This window comes from Salvelinus namaycush, chromosome 32, assembly GCF_016432855.1.
Source record: "Salvelinus namaycush isolate Seneca chromosome 32, SaNama_1.0, whole genome shotgun sequence".
Taxonomy (NCBI): Eukaryota; Metazoa; Chordata; class Actinopteri; order Salmoniformes; family Salmonidae; genus Salvelinus; species Salvelinus namaycush.
The window spans coordinates 21,247,143-21,274,869 of NC_052338.1; the positions used below are offsets into that span (position 1 = coordinate 21,247,143).

Here is a 27,727-nt window from a genome sequence, read left to right on the forward strand (position 1 = left end):
TTCCTTTTGAGATGGTATGCTCCGGCACGTGTCGGAGCAGTTTGGGGACGTTGATTTCCCCAGACGAAGTGAGCACCCATCATGGCCGCGGTGTGCACTGCCTCCTGTGTCCTCACCAAAAAGATCCTGTCAGCTAAGGCGGTAAGTATTTGGAGATAAACTGTTTCTATAGAATATCGCTATGAACTAATTTATCTTTTGGACTCATGAATGTGTTCATATGAGCTGGTATTCGCAGAGAATTTAACTTTAACACACCCTGTTTTGTAACATCAGCTGGTCAATGATATCTCACCATAGACGGAGTTTCGTAGCTAGTTACCTAACTAGAATTTGCTATGCAATACTGGGAGCTAGCTTAATTTGTCACAGCTTAAATAGTTTTCATAATAAATATCCATGGCAATTCGATTCTGACGAATAGCTTAATAAATATAATTTGTATTGCTCGTGTATGACGAGTGAATTAAACCTTGCAGTAGCCATTAACATCAGTGCATTGAAGGTCAACCAAGGCATGTTAGCTAAGAAGCTGTTAACGATGTGGCTGACCAAGCAGTAGGCTAGTTCCCAGTGTTGGCTGAATCTGTGATGAGTTGGTTTGTGTTGTCTGTCAGTCATTGATTTATGTTTGATGACAAATAATGTCTCTCGGCTACCTTTCTTTTGAATGTGTGCTGTGTTTCAAGACGGGATGTTGAGACTAAGGCAAATTGGTTACTTTGATAGCTTATGTTAGCTAGCTGGAGTTGGCCAGCTCTTAATTGTAATAGTGTGCAACTGCAGCCCGGAATTTGGGGCGTTCCCCCCCGAGCACCCCATTGGTTCCTGCATGAACGAGTACAACATCGTCATGCTTGTGTGACGCCTTTGGATGTGGGTCAAAAGGGAAATAATACTTATCTGAGGTTTTTCGCCCCCGACTGCTGTGTACCAGAGCCATCCTTATGACTTGCTACATAAGCTAGCACAGTGTCTTTCGTTCCCGCCTGCCAAACACCTTCCCTCGCCATCGTTAACAGAACTGCGGTATAACAGTACTCGACGGGCAGGGGCGAAAGACACTAGTTACCGTTTTCCGCCCGGCTCTGTGGGGTTTATTGACGGTTGGCACCCAACATTATGGTGCATTACAGCCATCGACTGTACTGGAGCGCCCCTGCTTCCCGCCAATGGACCGGAGTTATAGCTTAAAAATGTACCAACAAAAAGTATGAAGATGGGTTCCTCGAGATGCTGAAATGCGGGCTGCTTTGCACCCTTCTCCTGAATTTGGGACTGGGTGTGTTTTGAGGATGTTTGCTGAATAAATAAGCAGGGAAGTTATTTGTTTATATTGGAGGAAGTGAGAGAAAATATGTTTCTAGAGAGCATTTACCTAGTTATGATTTAAAATCAATCTTTCTCGCAAAATATGTAAATGTTTAACACTTTATACACCCACACGTGTATCTCTCCTATCAGAAATATTGGTTGGGATGCTGCTAAGCACTTATGCATGTTGTGAAATTATTTTTAACACAATTACACGGAACCCAAACCGGCTGCGCGCGTGCGCCATCGTACATACATTTATTTTGTCCCCCCACACCAAACGCGATCACGACAGCAGGTTAAAATATCAAAACAAACTCTGAACCTATTACATTAATTTGGGGACAGGTCGAAAAGCACTAAACATGTATGGCAATTTAGCTAGCTAGCTTGCACTTGCTAGCTAATTTGTCCTATTTAGCTAGCTTGCTGTTGCTAGCTAATTTGTCCTGGGATATAAACATTGAGTTGTGCATTTCAGGTAAAATAACAAGGTCCTCTACTCCGCCAATTAATCCACACATAAAATGGTCAACCGAATCTTTTCTAGTCATCTCTCCTCCTTCCAGGCTTTTTCATCTTTTGATTTATATGGTGATTGGCATCTAAACTTTCATAGTATTACCAAGACGACCGGCAACAAAGTTAGTCTTTCAATCACCCACGTGGGTACCTGCTTCTATAAACCAATGAGGAGATGGGAGAGGCAGGACTTGCAGCGCGATCTGTGTCAGAAATAGGAATTACTTCTATTTTAGCCCTTGACAACACAGATGCTCGTTGACCTGCGTGAGCAGTGTGGGTGCAATAATTGAATAACATAGATTACTAAATTTATTTTGCGACTTGAGCGGTGTAATCAAGGTGTTATAGGCAGACCACACTGCTCGGTGCGCAAGGGTTGGATGAAAAAGCTTGGAAGGAGGAGAGATGACTAGAAATGATTCGGTTGACCGTTTTATGTGTGGATTAATTGTCAGAGTAGAGGACCTTGTGCATTTCAGGTAAAATAACAACCTAATGTTTATATCCCAGGACAAATGAGCTAGCAACAGCAAGCTAGCTAAATAGGACAAATTAGCTAGCAAGCTAGCTAGCTAAATTGCCATAAATGTTGAATGCTTTTTGACCTGTCCCCAAATTAATGTAATTAGTTCAGAGTTTGTTTTGATATTTTAACCTGCATTTTGGTGTAGGGGGACAAAATCAATTTATGCACGATGGCGCACGCGTGCAGCCGGTTTGGGTTCCGTGTTAGGGTACATGTTGCTGCAGCAGTCTCACCTTAATTAATTATGTAACCATCAGCTGGCTGTGTTTTCACTATTTTAAAACATTGAGCAAACTACACTAATGTTAGAGGCCCACAGACAAGTCATAAATTGACTTGACATTTTGTGGATAAGTCTAGTTCTTGCAATTGAGAACATTCATCAATAGCCATGCATAGCCTATGATATATGTCTATGTTCTATATTCTGTCTCCATTTAGCTTCAGACAGTATCCCAGAGCTCCAGGAAGCTCCACTTCTCCATCTACGGGAAGAACAAGGCTAAAGTGTCAGATGGCGTAAGTCTGCATACTCCATGTTCATCTTTGACATTACTGTATGAATGGATTCAATAGGTTTGCACAAAATATATTGTCTTTTAGATTCATTTAATTTGTCTCAGTGCTTGTAGAGACAATTTCTATTATACAACTCTAGCTAGAGAAAATACTGAAATGTTAATGTTTTGTGCTTGTGTTTTTGCTGGTCTCTACAGATCTCCACACAGTACCCCGTGGTAGACCATGAGTTTGATGCCGTGGTTGTGGGTGCCGGTGGGGCAGGACTACGTGCTGCTTTTGGCCTGTCTGAGGCTGGCTTCAACACAGCTTGTGTCACAAAGCTGTTCCCCACCAGGTCGCACACGGTGGCTGCACAGGTATATGAAGTTATATTCTACAAGATTCAATGGGAAATGACCATGTAACAGCAGGAAATATCCCAGATTGTCCCCTTAAAAACTTCTTAGGGATAGCCCCCTTTTTTAATTTTATTTTAGCCTAAATTGACATACCCAAAACTAACTGCCTATAGCTCAGGCCCTGAAACAACGATATGCATATTCTTGGTACCATTTGAATGGGAACACTTTGAAGTTGTGGAAATGTGAATTGAATGTAGGAGAATATAACACAATAGATCTGGTAGAAGAAAATACAAATATATATATATATACTTTTTTTTCTACCACCATCTTTGAAATGCAACAAAGGTCCCACATTTAGCCATCACTCTGTAATTCCGATGGTGTCCATAAGATGGCAGCAGTTTATGTGCAAATTTTCAGACAATTAACTTGAAGTATGAGCAAACTACATGACATTTAGTGTGAAGTCATCCAGGTACATTTGGGCAAGTCGTGAAGGAGACATTTACATTTTTCTGCAAGAATATCATCAAGTCTGTATACTTGGACTTTGACTTAGCTTTTCCAGTATTTGTAGCCATATAATAAGTTCAACATTTGCAAAACACCCAGTTTTCATAACTTCATAACTCTCCATATTCTTATAATTTTTGTCCAAAAGGAAAAGGCTTACTGTCGCACAAGGTTAGCAGCTACATTTTGCGACATACAGGGTTTCCCGATACTCCTGTAAAGCCTAGCTCATTGGCTATCTAGCTAGCTTTGTTTGACCGGGATTGGTGCTTATTTGACAAAGTTACAGTCGATCAAGTGAAGACCGCCCGCATCATCGGTGTGCCATGAAGGGGTCGCTCTCTGACCCAATTTGGTGTCCTATAGGATATACTACACCCATAATGATATAGTGAAGTCTGGTTATGTTCTAGGATCTGAGGAAAAATACGAACATGATTTGACTGGTTGAAACAACGTTTAGGGTTAGATTTTCAAAGATTCCTTTCTTTGCAAATTGAACGAGTGGAAATACAAAATCGATCGTGCATGCTATATGGACCTTGAAATATGATATGAAAAATTATTTTATCTAACGAAACGACACTTAATGTTATCTCTGGGACCCTTTGGATGACAAATCAGAGCAAGATTTCAGAATGTAATAACACATTTCACCTTCAGAGGTGAATTTATAAAACCTATCGCGGTGAAAAAAGTGTTTTGTTGTTAGGAGCTCTCAAACAATAGCATGGCATTTTTCCCCCGCAGTAATAGCTACTGTAAATTGGACAGTGCAGTTATATTAACAAGAATTTAAGCTTTCAGCTGATATAAGACACTTATATGTACCGACATTTGTTGTTACTCTAAAATGTGCGATTGTGACAAGGCGCTGCATGATTTACAACTGTCCCGTTGGCGGGACACCTATCCCCAAGAAGTTTAAGTTTTTAAAGTCCTGTGTTGCATGATAACAAGTCTCATCAACTCTGTTTGCATTATACACAGAAGGCAGCAATGCCATTTTAAATTCACAATGAATTAACCATATCCCAATGCAGTGGCTTTATTAGCCAACTTAATGTTTTACACTTGTATTAGACCTACATCCATGCAATATCTACAAAAAAAGTCCATAGTTCAAGTCCTGAACAGTTGTTTTTGCATTTAGGGCGGGATCAACGCAGCTCTTGGAAACATGGAGGGAGATGATTGGAGGTGGCATTTCTACGACACAGTGAAGGGATCTGATTGGCTGGGAGACCAGGACGCCATACACTACATGACAGAGCAGGCCCCACATGCCGTTGTGGAGGTGAAACACACACACACAGCTTTTTAGATATGTCAAAGAAAACAAAATAGTAAAGCAGGATATTCACTAACTTAAATTAAACTATGCCGCTGATGGTTCTTTGTGTAAAAACGAATGTATGGAAAGGTAACGAGCCTCTTGAAAGGGGAGTTGGTAGATGGGGCCAGTAGGGGAATGTGGCAAGCGTGGGGCAGCAGGTGGTTAATTAAGAAGTGGTTTTAAGAGCGTTGGGCCAGTAACCAGAGGTTTGCTGGTTTGAATCCCTGAGCCAACTACGTGAAAAATGTGTATGTGTCCTTGAGTAAGGTACTTTACCCTGATTGCTCCTCTAAGTCGCTCTGGACAAGAGCATCTGCTAAATGACAAAAATGTAATGTAAAAATACATGCTAGTGGTAGTGTAAGCAAAAGTCCCATGCTTAAAGGTGCAATATGCAGAAATTGCTCCGCCATTTCCTGGTTGCAAAAATTTTAAGTTGGCCTTCAGTTTGGGAAAAATCATTGTACCATCTAAACCGCTGGGAAATATCTTTTCAATATCCAAAAATATTGTATTTTCAGCTGTTTGAAGCTGGTATAGAGAACCGGATGTAAAAGATGCAATAACTAAAGTTTTTAGAATAGGAAGCATAGACTTATAAATAGTGTACATAGAACAGATCTACTGCTTCTTACGCTTGCTTTCAATTAGTGACAGGTCTATAACTCACATTTCTATGTGAATTTGGTTGGGTTGCTCTACATATTGCAGCTTTAAAAGCACTGCAGCAGAATTCAACGGCCCCTCCGACTTGTCATATTAATGAATTAATGCTGTGTCCTGTCCTCTTTCAGCCCTTCTGATGTACCAAAACAAGTGAAAGTGCCCTTTCAATGCCCTTATTCTTCTCTGCAATGTTGTGTAGGTGCCTTTACGTAGACTCAAACAATTTGATTTAATACATTCTGTGTAATTAAATAATTGGCTAAAGTGCAAGTGTATTAGTGTAATTATGTAGCCTATCATTATTTTGGGATTAAGTTGAACCCCCCCCTCCCAATCAGAAAGGATTGGCACAACATCAAAACAAGTGCTGATAAAATGAAAACATTCATGTATTATTTCTTGGCTAACTTACTATTTCTAGCTTCCTGTTGTGAAAATAACTGAAAGCTGGTGTGCCAGTGATTTAACAGGTCTTCTTGATGTCCCCAGCTAGAGAACTTTGGCATGCCCTTCAGCCGTACCGAGGATGGCAAGATCTACCAGAGGGCTTTTGGTGGCCAGAGTCTGAAGTTTGGCAAGGGAGGCCAGGCCCACCGGTGCTGCTGCGTAGCTGACAGAACCGGCCACTCCCTTCTGCACACACTCTACGGACGGGTACGTCACAATGTCTTGACTCAAAATTCCATAATCCACCACTTGCAATCGCGCTAAATTTCCATACCCTTTCTCCGCTGTTCCTCAATCCCATTTTACTGACAAACTCTGCTTTTAGAATCTCATGTTCTGTCCTGTTTTTGCTGGATTCACTCATCTATCACTCTTCTACGCTTCTCACCTATTTAGTCTCTGAGGTATGACACCAGCTACTTTGTGGAGTACTTTGCCCTGGACCTGCTGATGGAGGAAGGAGAGTGTAAAGGAGTAATTGCTCTGTGTATGGAGGATGGATCCATCCACCGCTTCAGGTCCAAGAACACAGTCATTGCCACAGGGTATGTAGATGTTTCTATAGTGAATAAGTTTACAGTTAGAAGACTTGTTTCAAGTAATCTGGGAGCTTTGTCTTACCTGTTATACCAGTTGTAATTTTAACTTTTTAACATCCTCACCCTGAGCAGTAGGTGCCTCCTTGATGACGATGTAAAGTTCTCATATTTTGCCCTGAGTCTTACTCCTGCCACTCTGCTCAATCTGCAGTGGTTATGGCCGTACCTACTTCAGCTGCACGTCAGCCCACACCAGCACAGGAGACGGTAATGCCATGGTGACCCGTGCAGGCCTGCCCTGCCAAGACCTGGAGTTTGTCCAGTTCCACCCCACAGGTCAGTGTTAGATTGGCAATAGAGGCCTGTCTGCTAGGGAGTGAACTTAATAACATGAAATAAACATTTATTTGAGAAGAGTTGATAAACACTCAGAATAGGCCTATCCATTAGAAATGTAACCTCGAAAGTGTTTCTGTCCTTAGTCTGAAGGTAACTGCGAATTATCATGTGTGTTTCATGACATCGTTGGTGACAATGGCTAGTATCGTTGGTGACAATTAAATCACATGGCCATAGAAGTCAGAGGGCTGGCAGACATGTCTGTTTACATACTGTGGATACATAATCATAGTATAAATATCATTGGGAGTTAAGTGAAGTCCATCGGTGCACTCAGTGCTGGCTTCATATAACATATGACGTAACGTAATCCCTCTAGGTATCTATGGAGCCGGCTGTCTGATCACAGAGGGGTGCCGTGGTGAGGGAGGAATCCTCATCAACAGTGAGGGCGAGCGCTTCATGGAACGATACGCCCCCAACGCCAAGGACCTGGCCTCCAGAGACGTCGTGTCCCGCTCCATTACCATCGAGATCCGAGAGGGCAGGTAAGATCACCACCAAGGCTCTGCCTTCCCTGAGCACCCATAGAAGTATTGTGATGATGCTGGATAACTGATGTGATACTGCATGCTCTATCGATGTCAGATTATTGATTTAATTTTGGCATGCAAATTTTTAAAACAAAGTGTCAAATAGATGGTCAATCTAGAATCCATCTTCATGCTTTGGTAAACTAAAATCGACCTCAATAATGTTACATTTTAGTCATTTAGCAGATCAAGAATGTTAAATTTTAGTCATTTAGCAGATGCTCTTATCCAGAGCGACTTACAGGAGCAATTAGGGTTGAGTGCCTTTCTCAAGGGCACATCGACAGATTTGTCACCTAGTCTGCTCAATGATTCGAACCAGCAATCTTTTGGTTACTGGTCCATCACTCTTACTCTTAACCGCTAGGCTACCTGCTGAATGACAGGAAATGGAATTCACATGGAATCTACCCACAAATTCCAATTGAGATGTTTCCACCTTGCTAAGGGTTTCAGGTGTGAAAGACAACTGTCATGCTAACAGACTTTTATCTGTGTGTTCCTAGGGGATGTGGCCCAGAGAAGGACCATGCGTACCTGCAGCTGCACCATCTCCCTCCACAGCAGCTGGCCACCCGCCTGCCAGGCATCTCTGAGACCGCCATGGTCTTCGCCGGCGTGGATGTCACCAAAGAGCCCATCCCCGTCCTGCCCACCGTCCACTACAACATGGGAGGAATCCCCACCAACTACAAGGGACAGGTAACTAGCAGCATCCGTTGAAAAGAAATGTAATACATTTGCATATTGTCTTAAAAGTCCTATGAAATAACCCTAATATAGGTAAGCAAATCTAATGAGACAGATGTAGTGAGTCTTTAAACTGGACCTCTCTTAGGTTTAATGTAATCAAACGATCTTATCATATGATATATATATTGTCAGCTGTGATGTAATATGTCTGCTGTACCGCAGATCATTTTATGATTTACTGTCCTGTTCTCCACAGGTCATCACCTACACGCCCGAGGAGGGTGACAAGGTGGTGCCAGGGCTGTTTGCCTGTGGTGAGGCTGCCTGTGCCAGTGTCCATGGTGCCAACCGCCTGGGAGCCAACTCCCTGCTGGATCTGGTGGTGTTTGGACGTGCCTGCGCCCACACAATTGCTGACATCTGCAATCCAGGTACCAATTCTCTTCTTTACCTGTATGTCAAGACAAAAGCACATACATTAATGCATTGTCCCACAACTTTTTAATGTAATGGCCAGGCCAAGGCTCCCTTGGAAAAATAGTTAGACAATCCTGGCAATGTGGTGTTTCTGCAGGAGAGAAGCTCTCCCCCCTGAAGCCCAACGCAGGAGAGGAGTCTGTGGCCAACCTGGACAAGTTGAGGTTTGCTGACGGCAGCATGAGGACCTCCGAGATCAGACTGAACATGCAGAAGGTATGGATGAAAAAAAAAATTGTGGGGGGAATGGAACTGATATGCAGCACATCCATATTAGGAATTTACCTTGGATGATCATCAAATCTACTGGTAATGAGCGTTAAATACTTGTACAGTACCATCACTTCTTTGCTAAACCTTTGTTCCTCTCTCTGTCATCAGACCATGCAGAACCACGCCGCTGTGTTCCGTACCGGCAAGGTCCTGAAGGAGGGATGTGACAAGATGGATGCCGTCTACCAGACCCTGGACGACATCAAGACCTTTGACAGAGGTCAGCATCTCATTCCCTCTGCTGATGTGATATGAATTGTCTTTCAATTGCCCCATCTCGCAAGGGCAGAAGGTCTTTGTTGTCCCATTGCTGGGCTTGATTGCAACAGTGATTATGTTCTGAAGCAGTGTTAAAGTTCCCTCTGTCTCCTCCCCTTAGGTATTGTGTGGAACACTGACCTGGTGGAGACCCTGGAGCTGCAGAACCTCATGCTGAACGCTGTGCAGACCATCAACTCTGCCGAGCAGCGCCAGGAGAGCAGGGGAGCCCACTCCAGAGAGGACTTCAAGGTAAGAACTGAAGAGACAGAAACCACTCCTATACTAGCCTGGCCTGCAATGACAATTTGTTGTCTGGCAAAGCGATATTGCTCGTATGCATACGGTTCCATTTTGTTTCATGGTAGGGGCCTCGATTTTGACATGGTTTTTTTGGAGCTGAAAGTAATGCATATGAACAGACACTGCTTTTGTCATCACACAAACATCCACCATAAACTATAGGAGCTCTCTCCAGTAGTAGTTGGACCAGTCTGTAGACTGATGTTTCATTCTGAAAGATTCCTATGTACCATTGCAGGACCGTATGGATGAGCTTGACTATGCCAAGCCTCTGGCGGGACAGGTGAGGAAGCCCATTGAAGCGCACTGGAGGAAACATACCATGTCCACTGTGGATCCTAAGACGGGAAAGGTAAGTACGCTCACAAAACCAAGTCCAATGCCTAATGATTGTGTTTTACAGATTTTCCTAATTTAATTTTTCTAGATATGAATGACAGGATTAATTGTAACCTTCTTTAATTCTTAACAACACAATAATAGCAGAGTCTGTGCTTGCCAATTTTAATTTGCTATCACTAACCCATCTCTCCCTTTTTGTGCTTCTGTTATAGGTAACTCTGAAATACAGACCGGTTATTGATAACTCGCTTGATGCAGAGGACTGTGCTGCTATCCCTCCCGCCATCCGTTCCTACTAAACTCATAACTATCTGATGCTGACTCAACTCTTATTTATGATCAGAATTTATGCTTTTGCAGTTATCCTTTATGAAGTTTCAACAGGATTCTCATATTGCTGCTAATAAATACTATAAGTGGAATATTTGATATTTTCGATAATAAACCGTACTGTAAATTGTGCAAACTTGAGTGTTTTGTGTGTATTTTAAACTTCTAACACATTTGCTATTGTTCTTTTTGGCAAATAAATACGTATTTCATATTTAAATATTGAATGATTGTAGAAATCTGTCAAAAAAATTAAGTCACGGTTTGAAAAAAATTAACCCCCATTTTTTAGATATCGACAATACAATACTCAATTTCTTCACTCAGTAGCTATCCTTGGTTAAGGAAAAACACATTTCTAATCTGTATGTCAAGTTCTGTTCAGCTTGCGTGCTTCCTGTTTTGTAGGATTTATCTTGAATAAAGATGCTGAAATAACTCAATCCCTCCTGTCTGTGTAGTATGTCAGATCTTCCAAATACTATGTCAATGTTCCATCTGAAATACAATAATCAAAGTCGCTGGAGGAAGTACCAGCACCCTGTAATTAGAAGATGTCTTTGATTACAGAAAATAACGATGGTTTAGAAACTTTGACTTGTGTATTTTAAAATGAAGGCATTGAGATTAACTTTTTTTGGAAGGGGGAATGGTATGCAACCGGCTATACACTGGTGTGGACCGGTTCATAAAACATTCTCCATTCAGGCTGCAAAGGTGTCAATTTCCTCAACACAATTTAATGGCAAGAAGGTGGGGGAAAAAACACGTGTACTTTATGAAATACCATTTTCCACTACCATGCTACAGTGGCTAGTCCTGGTCCACATTAGTGTTTTAAAACTATATGACCAGGGGTGAAAAAACGGACTGCTGCAACAAATACAGGGTCCTTGCTATCTGGGTTCCTTGGGACATTACAACTCTGACATTACCCCGTTGAAATTTTAAAAAGTTTAGGGTAGAACGCTATAGGCAACATCCGGGACTAGCATTAGCCACTGTAGCACAGATGGTTGTAAAAATCTTTGACTGTAGCATGTTGGTGGAAAATAGTGTTTAATAAAGAAAGTAGCGATGTATTTTTCCAGCCATTCGCTTTTGACAGTAAGATTAAACAACTCTATCGCCATCTGCAGGCCTTGGGCTTCGTTGGAAACATCCACAGACAGCCAAAACCCAGTACCACAAGAACAAAACAACGCAATATAAAAGCCCAATCAATTGTATTAATACTTGTAAACAAAAATAAAGTATATTCTATTAATTCAGAGGATCATCTGAAAGTTATGTGCATGTTTCGCAGAGAAATTAGTAGGTTGATAAAATGGTGTCTCTGGAGAGGGCAAGAATAATGTGTCAGAATAAGTGCAGTATTATAAGGAGACATATACTTGGAAAACGGAGGAGGAATGTAGAAAAAATGCGAGGCAGAGGAAGTTCGAGATAAGGAGGAAGAGGGTGAGCTTGAAACGGTTACAAATGGCGGGGAAAAGGGAGATGGTTTGTTAAAGAAGAATGGTAGAAAGTGTAAACGGTGAGCTGTACACCGGATCGAAGACAGGAGGAGAAATGTGATTGAGGGCGAAGTATGTAGGGGTTAGGTGTGGTGAAGTTCTCGGGAGCGCGAGGCTTGCACTGATAGTCAGGATAAAGATGAGTCTGACGGTGGGAGTGACATTTTTGGAAAAAATGAATCCTTGCCTTTTGGCTGATCCATTTGTGGTTTCAGGGTGGGTGAAAAGAAAGTTGGGTACTGTGGAATCGGTGAAGGTAACCAGAAGTGGTCTTGTGATAATTGTTTGTGTTTCTGCTGGTTAGAGGAAGCAGGCGCTCCGCGTTAAACGAATGGGGACAAGAGGTGTGAATTGTTTTACTCTCAAGAAAAGGGCGCCATTGAAAGGAGTGATTACTGGGGTAGCGGTAAATGTGAAAGTTGACCAACTGAAGGGAATGATTCCCAGTGTTTGGGATGCTAGTCGTTTGGTGCTATGCAGACAGTGGCGTGAGTGGTCAAACAGAAGAGTCGTTGCCTGTTCTTTTGAGTTTTGATGTTGAGTCTTTGCCCGCAAAAGTGGTGTTAGGATATATAGAGCATGAGTCAAAGGAATGTGTAGCTTTGGGGAAAGCAGTGGTATGTGTTAATTGTAGGGGTACCCATGAGGCTGAGGATCAGAAATCTCCGGTGCGAGAGAGGCAGGTTGAGGTTTCCAGGGTTAGAGTAGTGCAGAAGTTGTCGTATGCTGAGGTAGTGAAGAAAGTAGAGGAAGATGGGTCGAGGGCGAGGGATCCTGAGAGGAGTGGTGTGAGTAGTAGATCTTTACCAATACAGGGGGATAGGCCAACAAGTGATATATGCTTCAGTAAGATTGAATGTGTAGGGTTTATTGCAGTGGTTATCAACTGTACTGCAGGGATGGAACGTAAGTCGCAGAAAATTGGGGTTGTGGGTTTATAAGCGCTGATATCGACTCTGCCGTTTGAGCATGCTTTTGCGGCACAGTTGATAGCGCGCTGGACTTCGGGATAGAAGGTCTAGGGTTCGAGACCTGCTCCCTGCTGTTTCATTAAAAATGACTCAAGTAAAAGTCACCCAGTAAAATACTACTTGAGTAAAAGTATAAAAGTATTTGGTTTTAAATATAGTTAAGTATCAAAAGTAAATGGAATTGATCAAATGTACACTCCAACACGCAGACATAATTTACAAACAAAGCAATTGTGTAGGCATTAGGGATGACCATTGATGTTCTTTGATAAGTGAATTGGACCATTTTGGACCATTTTCCATTCAAAATATAACGAGTACTTTTGGGTGTCAGGGAAAATGTATGGAGTAAAAAGTACATTATTTTCTTTAGGAATGTAGTGAAGTAAAAGTTGTCAAAAATATAAATAGTAAAGTACAGATACCACAGAAAACTACATAAGTAGTACTTTAAAGTATTTTTTTTACCTTACACCACTGGGTATTTGTTTATTTTTTATTTTCAAGGAAAGTTTAAGGGAGTTATACTTCAGTCTAGTAGGTGGCGGTAATGCATTATTTATTGGATGCCAACCGCGGTTAAACCTTATCGAAGAACAAACAGCGCAATGAGCGGAACTTCATGAAGCTCATTTCCGCCATCTGGTCCGTCCAGCAAAGCTTTCCCCAAGACAGATCAACAATGGCTGAACGAGGATACAGCTTCTCCCTCACTACTTTCAGGTAACTTAAAATAACAATATATTTCTGCGTAGCAACACAAGACGTACTCAATTAACACCTTACCATGAAGCCATTTTCTGCGATAGTTGTGATCTTGCTCTTACTACATGGCCATTAAATGCACTTGAGGCAACACTACAAGAGATGCAGTGTCACGCCGATGATAGCTAATGCCTAGCTAACTATCTTCCTACCGCTAACTGTTCGAGTTGAAGCCACTGATGTATAGCTTGAGGCGGGTTAGTTAGCGTAAGCTAATTCATCTCTAAGATAGTTAACATGTCTAATGTAGGTTATCTAATGTCAGAATATGTGTACTGCAGTTGCTAACTATTTTTGGTGTTAGCAAGTTAGATACAATCCCCATAGCTTCTGTGTAACGTTAACGTTAACTGGCTGACGTTAGTTTGCTACATGGACACAACTATTCAGGTTTTGACTACACAGCTAACTAGTTAGTGAGATATTTAGCTAGCTAGTTAAGTTAGCTATATGGTTGTAACTAAGATTGACTACATACCTTAACTACATACCTTCCCTTTTTCCAACAGCCCCTCTGGGAAACTGGTCCAAATTGAATATGCTCTGGCAGCTGTAGCCGCAGGTGCTCCCGCTGTGGGAATCAAAGGTAAGTACCTAGCTAGTAAAAACAGCAGTTTGATGCAGGTAGTTTACATCCACCCTGTCTATTTATTCGTGTAACACTTTTAAAGCCACTTTGATACCGAAGTGACTTTCGTAGCAGTTTAGTGAAAACGTGTCCCCTGTTTATTCAGTGTTTCATTCATCAGTACCCACCCAATTAAACACATCAACAGGGTTGTACAAGTCACTACTCAACTTTCAATATCACCTTCTCAAGTAGCCTAATGAGAGCAGATTCCAAGCATTGAATTTTCATGTATTTTTGTTCCCCTTCCAGCCTCAAATGGAGTTGTCTTGGCAACAGAAAAGAAACAGAAGTCCATCCTGTACGACGAGACCAGTGTTCACAAAGTGGAGCCCATAACCAAACACATCGGCATGGTGTACAGTGGCATGGGACCTGACTACAGGTAATGAGACCTCCTGCTTAATGGAATTTAACTTCAACACATAGCATGTACTATTCGTATGACACACCCTAGGTACTCTAGTATACTGGCCACTTCATAGGCACAGAATAGGCCTATTTGTAAGATGTATGATCTCTTAGTGTACATGATCAAATAAGGTAAATAAACAAAGTGAACTAAAGCTATAGTCCTTGACTGTAATGAGTACTCGGAGAGATGCTTTTTGTTGTGTTGACAGGGTGCTGCTCCGAAGAGCCAGGAAGTTGGCCCAGCAGTACTTCCTGGTGTACCAGGAGCCCATCCCCACAGCTCAGCTTGTTCAGAGGGTGGCCTCTGTCATGCAGGAATACACACAATCAGGGTATGGAGTAGGCAAAAAGTCAACTGTTGTTTATTCAATGTTTGTTTTCAGACTGTTAAATAAGAATTGTAGAAAAACTCTATTAAAACCCAATTATGATAAGTGTACCATATTAGGTATTAGATCGTTAAAATACAGAAATGTTACATTACCTTGAAATGGGCTGGTGGTGACGTAGACATACTTGGTATTCATATTCCTAAAGATATAAATGAACTTACCACAACCAATTTCAATAGAAAGTTATCAAAAATAGACAAGATTCTATAACCATTTATGAAAAAATCACCTTGATTAACTCTTTAGTGCTATCAGTTTACTTACTTGTTTTGTAATTCATATGAGCAAAGAATATTTATATTAATATACTTTATTTGGCACTCTAAGCCAGAAAATGTAAACGTATCTATTTATATAATGAATATGAGTTTGGGGGACTGAAATTATTCAATTTTAAAGCATTAAACCTGTAACTAAAAGCTTCACTGATACTAAACCCGAACTGGTTCTCCAGTAGATTACTAAGAAAGGCTCATCCTTTGTTCAAAAATGTATTTTTTTGCCTTTAGATAACTTCTCATTTTCGATTACCGTAATTGCTGGACTATTAAGCGCACCTGAATATAAGCCGCACCCACTGAATTTAAAAAAAATATGTATTTTGTACATAAATAAGCCGCACATGTCTATAAGCCGCAGGTGCCTACCGGTACATTGAAACAAATGAACTTTACACAGCCTTTAAAGGAAACACGGCTTGTAACAAAAATAAATAGGCCTTTAAACGAAACACGGCTTGTAACAAAAATAAATAGGCTTTAACGAAACACGGCTTGTAACAAAAATTTAAAAAAATAGCAGTAAACAGTAGCCTACCAAGAAAGTCATTGGTCACTATCTTCCTCCTGTGCACTGAAACCACTGAAGTCATCTCCTTTGGTGTCGGAGTTGAATAGCCTCAGAATTGCTTCATCCGATGTTGGATCGTTTTCATTGTCGCTCTCGTCACTTTCATCCGGAGGCAAATTCCCCGCTGAGCTCATGCTGCCCTCTTCAATACGCAGCAGTCCAGCCTTTCGAAACCCGTTGATGATAGTGGATTTTTTTTTTTTTTTTTGACAATGCTCCACGCTGTCAGGACCCACTGGCAGACTTGACCATAAGTTGCTCTTCGCATGCGGCCCGTTTTAGTGAAGGATTTCTCCCCACTTGTCATCCAAGCCTCATTTTCTAGTTCGGGCCATCTGCTTTTCTTTCCTCTGAAAGCTTTTGTTGTCTTTTTGCACTGAGTCAGTTTCTCACGCTGCTGTTTCCAACGTCTTATCATCGACTCATTAAGGCCAAGCTCCCGTGCAGCAGCTCTATTTCCTTTTCCAACAGCCAGATCGATCGCCTTCAAATTGAAAGCTGCATCATATGCATTTCTGTAACGGTCGGCGTAATCCTCCTCCTCGGACGAGAGGCGAGAAGGATCAGACCAATATGCGGAGTGATTTGTGTCCATGATTATTTATTAACCAAATAAACGGAACACTAACGAAACAAAATGACAAAAGAGAAACGACCCGAATACAGACACGAGATACAACACGAGATACAAAAAGTATGATTCTCAATCAGGGACAACGATTTACAGCTGCCTCTGATTGAGAATCATACCCGGCCGAACACAAACAACCCGACATAGAAAAATAACACATGGACAACCCACCCCAACTCACGCCCTGACCAACCAAATAAATACAAGAAAAAGGAAAAACAGGTCAGGAACGTGACAATTTCTCCGTGTCTTTGCCATGATGAGGGTGACAAAATGACTACCGTAATCAGAATTATGGGAAGTTTGAGCGCGCTCGATTTACGTCACATTATGTGACGGTGCTCAGTTTTTTGGCGGCATGAATCTTGTGAAAGCGGGAAAAATCCATAAATTAGCCGCGTCATTGTATAAACCGCAAGGTTCAAAGCGTGGGAAAAAGTAGCGGCTTATAGTCCGGAAATTACGGTATTTGAAAATGAAACTTTGTTCAAAGTCGCTGTTTTTAAACAAGCCGTACAAAGGTAATTTCAATTTTATTCTCCAGAAAAGACAGAACAAATATTATTGTTAAACTGAAATATACTGATAAGCTTCTTTATGGAATACATTTTATTTTTATTAATGATATGAATAGGAATGGTGGAGTTATGTCATGTGCAGCTATGGAAAATATATGGTAATGTTTGCTCAATCCAAAGTTACAACCAACTGATTGAAGCATTACTGTGAAAAATGGAGGAGGAAAGTAGAAGAGGGAGAAGGTAGGGAACTTGTTGGTCTGTCATATATCAAAGACCGAAATTGGCTGAAAAAGATACTTTCGCAAGCCACTGTATGACTATTCACCCCCCTTGGCATTTTTACAATTTTGTTGCCTTACAACCTGGAATTAAAATATATTTTTGGGGGGTTTGTATCATTTGATTTACACAACATGCCTATTTTTTTTTATTGTGAAACAAACAAGGAATAAGACCCACAAAAACAACTTGAGTGTGCATAACTATTCACCCCCCCCCGCCCCAAGTCAGTACTTTGTAGAGCCAACTTTTGCAGCAATTACAGCTGCAAGTCTCCTTGGGTATGTCTCTATAAGCTTGGCACATCTAGCCACTGGGATTTTTGCCCATTCTTCAAGGCAAAACTGCTCCAGCTCCTTCAAGTTGGATGGGTTCCGCTGGTGTACAGCAATCTTTAAGTCATGCCACAGATTCTCAATTGGATTGAGGTCTGGGCTTTGACTAGGCAATTCCAAGACATTTAAATGTTTTCCCTTAAACCACTCGAGTGTTGCTTTAGCAGTATGCTTAGGATCATTGTCCTGCTGGAAGGTGAACCTCTGTCCCAGTCTCAAATCTCTGGAAGACTGAAACAGGTTTCCCTCAAGAATGTCCCTGTATTTAGCAATTCTGACCAGTTTCCCAGTCATTGCCGATGGAAAAACATACCCACAGCATGATGCTGCCACCACCATGCTTCACTATGGGGATGGTGTTCTCAAGGTGATGAGAGGTGTTGGGTTTGTGCCAGACATGGTGTTTTTCTTGATGGCCAAAAAGCTAAATTTTAGTCTCATCTAACCAGAGTATGTTCCATATGTTTGGGGAGTCTCCCACATGCCTTTTGGCAAACACCGAATGTGTTTGCTTATTTTTTTTCTTTAAGCAAATGCTTTTTCTGGCCACTCTTCTGTAAAGCCCAGCTCTGTGGAGGGTACGGCTTAAAGTGGTCCTATGGATAGATACTCCGATCTCTGCTGTGAAGCTTTGCAGCTCCTTCAGGGTTATCTTTGGTCTCTTTGTTGCCTCTCTGATTAATGCCCTCCTTGCCTGGTCTGTGAGTCTTGGTGGGTGGCCTTCTCTTGGCATGTTTGTTGTGGTACCATATTCTTTAACATTTTTAATAATGGATTTATTGGTGCTCTGTCGGATGTTCAACGTTTTTGGTATTTTTTTATAGCCCAACCCTAATCTGTACTTCTCCACAACTTTGTCCCTGACCTGTTTGGAGAGCTCCTTGGTCTTCATGGTGCATCTTACTTAGTGGTGTTGCAGACTCTGGGGCCTTTCAGAACAGGTGTGTGTATACAGTTGAAGTCGGAAGTTTACATACACTTAGGTTGGAGTCATTAAAACTCGTTTTTCAACCACTCCACAAATTTCTTGTTAACAAACTACAGTTTTCGGAAGTCGGTTAGGACATCTCTTTGTGCATGACACAAGTAATTTTTCCAACAATTGTTTAGACAGATGATTTCACTTAATTCACTGTATCACAATTCCAGTGGGTCAGAAGTTTACATACACTAAGCTGACTGTGCCTTTAAACAGCTTGGGAAATTCCAAAAAATTATGTCATGGCTTTAGAAGCTTCTGATAAGCTAATTGACATAATTTGAGTCAATTGGAGGTGTACCTGTGGATGAATTTCAAGGCCTACCTTCAAAGTCAGTGCCTCTTTGCTTGACATTGTGGGAAAATTAAAAAAAAACAGCCAAGACCTCAGAAAAAAAATTGTGGACCTCCACAAGTCTGGTTCATCATTGGGAGCAATTTCCAAATGTCTGAAGGTACCACGTTCATCTGTACAAACAATAGTACGCAAGTATAAACCATGGGACCACGCAGCCGTCATACCGCTCAGGAAGGAGACGCGTTCAGTCTCCTAGAGATGAACGTACTTTGGTGCGAAAAGTGCAAATCAATCCCAGAGCAACAGCAAAGGACCTTGTGAAGATGCTGGAGGTAACAGGTACAAAACTATTTATATCCACAGTAAAACGAGTCGTATATCGACATAACCTGAAAGGCCGCTCAGCAAGGAAGAAGCCACTGCTCCAAAACTGCCATAAAAAAAGCCAGACTACGTTTTGCAACTGCACATGGGGACAAAGATTGTACTTTTTGGAGAAATGTCCTCAGTTATATTTTTGTTCCATCAGAACAATTTGGCCATAATGACCATTGTTATGTTTGGAGGATAAAGGGGGAAGCTTGCAAGCCGAAGAACACCATCCCAACCGTGAAGCACGTTGTGGGGGCGCCCTGCTGCAGGAGGGACTGGTGCACTTCACAAAATAGATGGCATCATGAGGGAGGAAAATTATGTGGATATATTGAAGCAACATCTCAAGACATCAGTCAGGAAGTTAAAGCTTGGTCGCAAATGGGTCTTCCAAATGGACAATGACCCCAAGCATACTTCCAAAGTTGTGGCAAAATGGCTTAAGGACAAAGCCCTGACCTCTCCTATAGAACATTTGTGGGCAGAACTGAGAAAGCGTGTGCGAGCAAGGAGGCCTACAAACCTGACTCAGTTACACCAGCTCTGTCAGGAGGAATGGGCCAAAATTCCCCCAACTTATTGTGGGAAGCTTGTGGAAGGCTGGCTACCTGAAACGTTTGACCCAAGTTAAACAATTTTAAAGGCAATGATACCAAAAACTAATTGAGTGTATGTAAACTTCTGACCCACTGGGAATGTGATGAAAGAAATAAAAGCTGAAATTAATCATTCTCTCTACTATTATTCTGACATTTCACATTCTTAAAATAAAGTAGTGATCCTAACTGACCTAAGACAGGGAATTTTTACTCGGATTAAATGTCGGAATTGTGAAACTGAGTTTAAATGTATTTGGCTAAGGTGTATGTAATCTTCCGACTTCAACTGTATGTATGTATGTCTACAGTACCATTCAAAAGTTTGGACACACCTACTCATTCCAGGGTTTTTCTCAATGTTTTACTCTTTTCTACATTGTAGAATAATAGTGAAGACATCAAAACTATGAAATAACTATGAATTCATGTAGTAACCAAAAAAGTGTTAAACAAATCAAAATCAAATATATTTTAGATTTCTCAAAGTAGCCGCCCTTTGCCTTGACAGCTTTGCACACTCTTGGAATTCTCAACCAGTTTAATGAGCAATGCTTTTCCAACAGCTATTCTAATCTGATATTCAATTAATGTAAAAAATACCAACGAAGGCATTCGCGAGTTAGTCAATTTGTTTCATATAGGCTTAAATGTTTTGTCTATTTCTGCAGGGGTGTCCGTCCTTTCGGAGTATCCTTGCTGATCGCTGGTTGGGATGAGGACAGACCATACCTTTTCCAGTCTGATCCATCTGTAAGGGCTCGTTATCACATTTTGCTATCTGATAATGTTTGCCTTCTGTATTTCTTGTGAGATTACGATGACATCATGGATTGATTTCTCTACACAGGGAGCATATTTCGCCTGGAAAGCAACTGCTATGGGGAAGAACTACGTCAATGGTAAAACATTCCTTGAGAAAAGGTATTTCAATCTATTTCTCCCCCAGTCCAATTGGCACCATACTCAGAACAGTTGAGGTTAAACTGCAGCTGTTAGTAACCCTTTATGTAAATTTAATGTCTTGCTCAGATACAATGAGGACCTGGAACTGGAGGATGCCATTCACACAGCTATCTTGACTTTGAAGGTGAGTTACTCTCTTGAAAGCCTCTCCTGCTGGGCTTCTATGCGTTCCTGATGTCAGACACACGTTTATTAAGAGACCAGCCTCTTGTGATCTTACATTTGGGTCATGAGCAGAATCCCGAATGCTATATTTTATTCACAGGAAAGCTTTGAGGGTCAGATGACCGAAGACAATATTGAAGTGGGGATCTGCAATGAAGCCGGCTTCAGGCGACTGTCACCCGCAGAAGTGAAAGACTACTTGGCGGCTATCGCTTAAAACAAATGTGACTTGTGTTAGTGTGATTTGATTGTTTATCTTTGGTTATTGCAAAAATAAATTGACTCTACTGTATTTTCAACATAACAGCATTTATTTGTTTGTATTCCAGTCCCTCCCTTCTGACAAGTTCAGTAACTTTCAATAAATTCCAGAAAGTAAAGAAGCTATCATGTCTTTATTTTACATCTATAACTTGAGCTTCTCACAAAATAAAAGTAAACATTTCACACAATAGACAAAATACACTACATGGCCTTGTCAAATCTCATTACAAAATCATGGGCATTCATATTTTTGGTGTTTTATTAGGATCCCCATTAGCGGTTGCAAAAGCTCTTCCTGGGGTCCACAAAACATGAAACAATACAGAACATCATTAGACAAGAACAGCTCAATGACGGAACTTATCTCAGCAAAAAAAGAAACAGCAAACTTAACGTGTAAATATTTGTATGAACATATCAAGATTCAACAACTGAGACACAAACTAAACAAGTTCCACAGACATGTGACTAACAGAAATGGAATAATGTGTCCCTGAACAAAGGGGGGGTCAAAATCAAAAGTAACAGTATCTGGTGTGGCCACCAGCTGCATCAAGTACTGCAGTGCATCTCCTCATGGACTGAACCAGATTTGCCAGTTCATGCTGTGAGATGTTACCCCACTCTTACACCAAAGCACCTGTAAGTTCCCGGACATTTCTGTAGGTAATGGCCCTCACCCTCTGATCCGACAGGTCTTAGACGTGTTCAATGGGATTGAGATCCGGGCTCTTCGCTGGCCATGGCAGAACACTGACATTCCTGTCATGCAGGAAATCAAGCACAGAACGAGCAGTATGGCTGGTGGCATTGTCATGCTGGAGGGTCATGTCAGGATGAGCCTGCAGGAAGGGTACCACATGAGGGAGGAGGATGTCTTCCCTGTAATGCACAGCGTTGAGATTTCCTGCAATGACAACAAGCTCAGTCCGATGATGCTTGACACACCGCCCCAGACCATGACGGACCCTCCACCTCCAAATCGATCCCGCTCCAGAGTACAGGCTTTGGTGTAACGCTCATTCCTTCGACGAAAAGCATTAAACATTTATGGCAATTTAGCTAGCTAGCTTGCACTTGCTAGCTAATTTGTCCTATTTAGCTAGCTTGCTGTTGCTAGTTCATTTGTCCTGCGATATAAACATTGAGTTATTTTACCTGAAATGCACAAGGTCCTCTACTCTGACAATTAATCCACACATAAAACGGTCAACCGAATCGTTTCTAGTCAACTCTCCTTCCATGCTTTTTCATCTTTTGACTTATATGGTGATTGGCATCTAAACTTTCATACTATTACCACGACGACTGGCAACACAGTTCGTCTTTCAATCACCCACGTGGGTATAACCAATGAGGAGATGGCACGTGGGTACCTGCTTCTATAAACCAATGAGATGGGAGAGGCAGGACTTGCAGTGCGATCTGCGTCAGAAATAGAAGTGATTTCTATTTTAGCCCTTGCAATTATTGAATAACATAGATTTCTACATTTATTTTGCAACGCGCACGCGACGCGAGCGGTGTAGTCAGCCTGTAAGGCACGTTCACGCAGATGAGCAGGGACCCTGGGCATCTTTCTTTTGGTGTTTTTCAGAGTCAGTAGAAAGGCCTCTTTAGTGTCCTAAGTTTTCAGAACTGTGACCTTAATTGCCTATCGTCTGTAAGCTGTTAGTGTCTTAACGACCGTTCCACAGGTGCATGTTAATTAATTGGTTATGATTCATTGAACAAGCATGGGAAACGGTGTTAAACCCTTTACAATTTTTACGAATTATCTTTGAAAGACGGTCCTGAAAAAGGGACGTTTCTTTTTTTGCTGAGTTTACATACATTATGGAATTGGTCACCCCTTTGCTGCTATAACATTCACTCTATGGGATTGCTTTCCACTAGATGTTGGAACATTGCTGCGGGGACTTGCTTCCATTAGTGAGGTTGGGCACTGATGCTGGGCGATTAGGCCTGGCTCGCAGTCTGGGATGAATTGGAACGCAAAGGCGTTCCTTGGTTGAGGTCAGGGCTCTGTGCAGGCCAGTCAAGTTCTTCCACACCGATCTCAACAAACCATTTCTGTATGGACCTCACTTTTGCACCCTAAACTATTGCCACAAAGTTGGAAGCACAGAATCGTCATCACTCCAGAAAACACATTTCCAGAGTGGTGCCATGGCTGCTGACCATGGAAAACAATTTCATGAAGGTCACAAACAGTTCTTGTGCTGCCGTTGCTTCCAGAGGCAGTTTGGAACTCGGTAGTGAGTGTTACAATCGAGGACAGACAATTTTTATGCCTTTTCGGCTCTCGGTGGTCCCGTTCCGTGAGGTTGTGTGGCCTACCACTTCACGGCTGAGCTGTTGTTGCTCCTAGACATTTCCACTTCATAATAACAGCACTTAGTTGACCAGGGCAGAAATTTGACCAACTGACTTGTTGGAAAGGTGGCACCCTAAGAAGGGTGCCATGTTGAAAGTCACTGAGCTCTTCAGTACAGGCCATTCTACTGCCACGGTTTGTCTGTTGATTGCATGGCTGTGAGCTAAATTTTATACAGTAAGCAACTAAATGGTTGAATCCACTAATTTGAAGGGGTGTCCACATACTTTTGACAATGTAGTGCATATTAATTGCTTGAAATTACATTAGGATACATTGTAAAACTGTCCTCTCCGAACACAGTTTTTGTTGCTTCATTAAAATAGATTGTTTAAGACCCTGATCAGTCTGCAAGGCTTCTTTAGTGTAAACATGAAAATAACAGGAGAAAGGTAGGACAGTATCCAGGTCATAAATAAAGATTTGTTCCTGCTGATTCTGATGTAGTAGAATAACGTGATAATTCTACAGAGAATGATGAATCTTATATAGCGACCATTGTAATAGTTGACAGTTTACACACATTGCCATTTGGCCTTTTGATAAATCTAAAATGTCTATTTCACAATGCTAAAGGGCAAAGGTGGCTTCATCCGGTTTTCTAATTCTGGATTTCTATATCTGTGATAATGAAAGCCAAGGGACTTGATGACAGTGCCTACCCAAACAACAGGTTAATCTCCATGACTGGACTTCTGTTTTCACATAGGGATCTGAGCGGAATGGAAATTCATAAGAGTGAAGGGTTATAGATTCACATTTCACAATCACTAGGCAAGTTGATGACCTAGCAACAACTCACCATTCTTTCATTTGATATAAAGACTGCATACACATCGTCCAAAGGTGTTTTGAGTCTTGATGTGTTCACATAGTTTCCAAACATTTTCCTCACTGAAAAATCAAGATTTTTTAAAATGTAATTCATGGACCCATTGTGTGTATTTTGCTTAATTTTGATCATGCATGCATTGCTGACATTTATTTGTAGCAGCTTGTGTAAACGCATTCATCCCCGGATGGAGTTGTGTTGACATACTTTGATGAAACGTGTTCTGTATGCATATCTTCCCTGCAATTATAACAGACTGACGCTACAAAACAATTGCATTTAAAAACCTCAGACAACGAGCAGTCGATTTTGCGTCAGTCTAAATATTTTGGTGTTACATTAAGTGTCCGGCAGAGGACGAGAGTCATCTGTAAATTTCGCCCGACTGACGTCGCCACATCGTTCATGCTACAAATGTTTTTGTCGGTAGGGGGGGACATCACATTGCAAAATGTGAACTTGTCCCTTCTCCATTTCCAGAATTTGTTTAAAATTGGCTTCTTGGCGTTCATAGCCATGGTTATCAACTGTACCGCGGAAGTGGAACGTAAATCACAGAAAAAAACATTATTGTGGCAGCTGCAGAGAAGTACTTGGGTGTACGAGATTTTACTGTAAAGATGTAGATGTTTTGAACAATAGTGTCTTAGCCCCATCTTGCCTGGCAGCCTGGGAGGACAAGTAGTGGAATAGTGATGATAAATCTTTTTTAGAAATTAATGTCATTTGTATGGTAAAAATGAATGACCGTTTATTGTGACGTGTAGCAATATTGATGTTACTCATATTGATGTTACACAGGAAACGGAAACCAATTGTTACTTACAGTCTTCATGTACTTGATGTGCTGGTTAACAACATGCATAGTAAAGTTAACTATATATCTTAACTATATATCTTTCTGTCGTGACTACAACACAAAGCATATTGAAACATGGTGGCAGCGGCACTCAAACGAACCTGGATCTCATTTATGTAAAGGAAGAATACATTCCAGGCAGCAGTTTGGAAAAGTGCCACGTTTACAAGCTAACGTAAACTCAAATTCAAACGAGGCTACAAAGAAAACTAATGGGACTGTGTTGACTTCAAAATCGGGGGTGTGAACTAGGTTTCTATTCAAGCGTTGATCGACATGGTAATGGCTCTATAGTATTGGAGAAAAGTTGAAAAAACTGACCCTCCGTTACATCTTGGCGTGTCATGTCGTAACGTACAGCATGCATAAAGCAACTATTTCTGTCTTACAATCTCTCTCCACCAGGTGTAGCACTTCTCTCATCGTTTAAAAACAAGAAATGGACAGTGACGGGGTAAGGGGGGGATACCTAGTCCTTTTTTTCGTCATCATTGCATGCGATCATCATTCTCAAAGCTGCTGTTTACTTCTAAGATCACTTTAGCACCGCCCTAAAAACCCGATTCAAATTCGACACAAACCTTCAAATAGGTATGTAATGACACATTATATAAACTCTTTATAGTCTTTTATTTACATTTTAGAGGCGATAAGGTGATAAGTTGGACAGATCGAGTGAAAAAAGCAATTTTCCCACAAGACATCTGTCCTTCTCACTACCACGCATTAGTTTCGCTTCCCCACCCGCCATTTTTAAAAAGACCCGACGGGGCTCATTGCCTGCTTGAATTATGCAGAAACGGGCAGTGTTTAGGTCATGTAATCGATTTTGTTGGAAAGGGGAGAAATTGTACTTTACAATGGTATTGACATTACAGTTGATCTGGAAGTATTACGTTTTTGGGGCGCTAAAATAAGGGCAATTGCACGGACCAAGGCGATGTACGAGTTTACGTTAGTCATCGCGCCGAACATCAACGCTAGCTGGCAATCGTGAGTGACTGCTAAAATCTAACTGGCTATTGGACTCAAGCAGATTTGTGAGTAGCTAACATTCCATTTTACAACTAAATCTCCATGGAAAATGCACTGAAATCTCTGGGAAAAATAGACTTTGATGATTGGAATTTAGCACTTACCTGGAAAAGATGGAAAGAGGAATTCAATTTGTACACGACTCTTACAATGGGAGAAAAACCTGATGACTACAAAGTGAAGCTAGTGTATTATCTCATTGGAGAAAAAGGCAGAGATGTGTGAGACACTCTGTGAGACACTGTGTGGGCAGTACAAAAGACAATCTCTTTGTTGAGGAAGTAATTGCAGGAATGGATGCATTTTGTGTTCCCAAGAAAAATGTAACAATTGAGAGACAATTTTTTCATGCGCAGTCAGGGCCAAGTTGAGCGTAGTGGCCACCTGCAACTTTGGAGTAATCACAGACTCTTACCAGGGACAGGATTGTGTCACACTTAAGAGAGAGCTTACTCAGAGACTGATCTCAGTTTGGAGAAATGCATACAGATTGGAAGAGCTGCAGAACTGTCCAGACAGAGAGCTAAAGTCATAAATGTGCAGGGCCCTGTAGCATTGCATGCAGTAACACAGACAGAGGGAGAGGAGACCCAGAGGGACAGAGCATTATACCATGCAGATACTGTGGACGGACACATGAGAGAAAAAATAAATCATCCCCTGCATATGGACAAAAATGTAAGTCCTGTGGGAAAAAACAATCACTACTCGACAGTTTGCAAAAGTGCAGGGACCAGCAATGGAAAATGCATCAGCTTACTCAGAGCGGTGAGGATGATCTCTGCATCACACTAGGGCCAAAGTCAGAGAGCAACAAAATAATAAAGGAGAAAACCACAGACCCCAATGCAGCTCTCTTTGCAACCATGCTGGTCAACAAAACGTCAGTCAGATTTCAGCTAGATTGTGGTGCTAGTTGTAATGTTATCCCTGCAAACCTCCCAAAAGACAGTCACCTAGAGCCCTGCATTGTCACACCCTGGCCTTAGTTATCTTTGTTTTCATTATTATTTTAGTTAGGTCAGGGTGTGACATGGGGAAGTTTGTGTGTTTTTGTATTGTCTAGGGTGTTGTATGGTTTAGGGGGTTTAGTAGAGTAGATGGTTTAGTGTTCAGTGTAGGTGTCTAGGAAAGTCTATGGTTGCCTGAATTGGGTCTCAATTAGAGACAGCTGGTTATGGTTGTCTCTGATTGGGAGCCATATTTAAGGCAACCATAGGCTTTAGCTGTTTTGTGGGTAATTGTCTATGTCAGTGTGTAATGGTCAGTGTTAGCACCATTTTGTATTTATAGCTTCACGGTCGTCTGTTTGTTGTTTTGTTTCGTTTACCTTCTTATAATA

General features: G+C 41.4%; 2 protein-coding genes across 2 annotated transcripts; both read left to right on the forward strand.

Annotated features, from left to right (window-relative positions):
* The first annotated feature begins 31 nt into the window (after positions 1-31).
* LOC120026929 (succinate dehydrogenase [ubiquinone] flavoprotein subunit, mitochondrial-like) lies at positions 32-10,783 on the forward strand. Its single transcript, XM_038971701.1, has 15 exons — positions 32-141; positions 2,807-2,884; positions 3,082-3,243; positions 4,898-5,041; positions 6,236-6,400; positions 6,590-6,738; positions 6,944-7,068; positions 7,451-7,619; positions 8,171-8,366; positions 8,614-8,788; positions 8,932-9,050; positions 9,216-9,327; positions 9,487-9,617; positions 9,907-10,020; positions 10,223-10,783. The coding sequence occupies exons 1-15, from the start codon at positions 82-84 to the stop codon at positions 10,307-10,309; spliced, it is 1,986 nt and encodes a 661-aa protein (XP_038827629.1). The 5' UTR covers positions 32-81; the 3' UTR covers positions 10,310-10,783.
* Positions 10,784-13,436: 2,653 nt separating this feature from the next.
* On the forward strand, positions 13,437-21,401 carry LOC120026997 (proteasome subunit alpha type-2-like). Its single transcript, XM_038971831.1, has 8 exons — positions 13,437-13,551; positions 14,103-14,179; positions 14,474-14,606; positions 14,845-14,967; positions 20,559-20,640; positions 20,738-20,811; positions 20,920-20,977; positions 21,119-21,401. Exons 1-8 carry the CDS (start codon positions 13,451-13,453, stop codon positions 21,233-21,235), a joined length of 765 nt encoding a protein of 254 aa, XP_038827759.1. The 5' UTR covers positions 13,437-13,450; the 3' UTR covers positions 21,236-21,401.
* Positions 21,402-27,727: the final 6,326 nt, after the last annotated feature.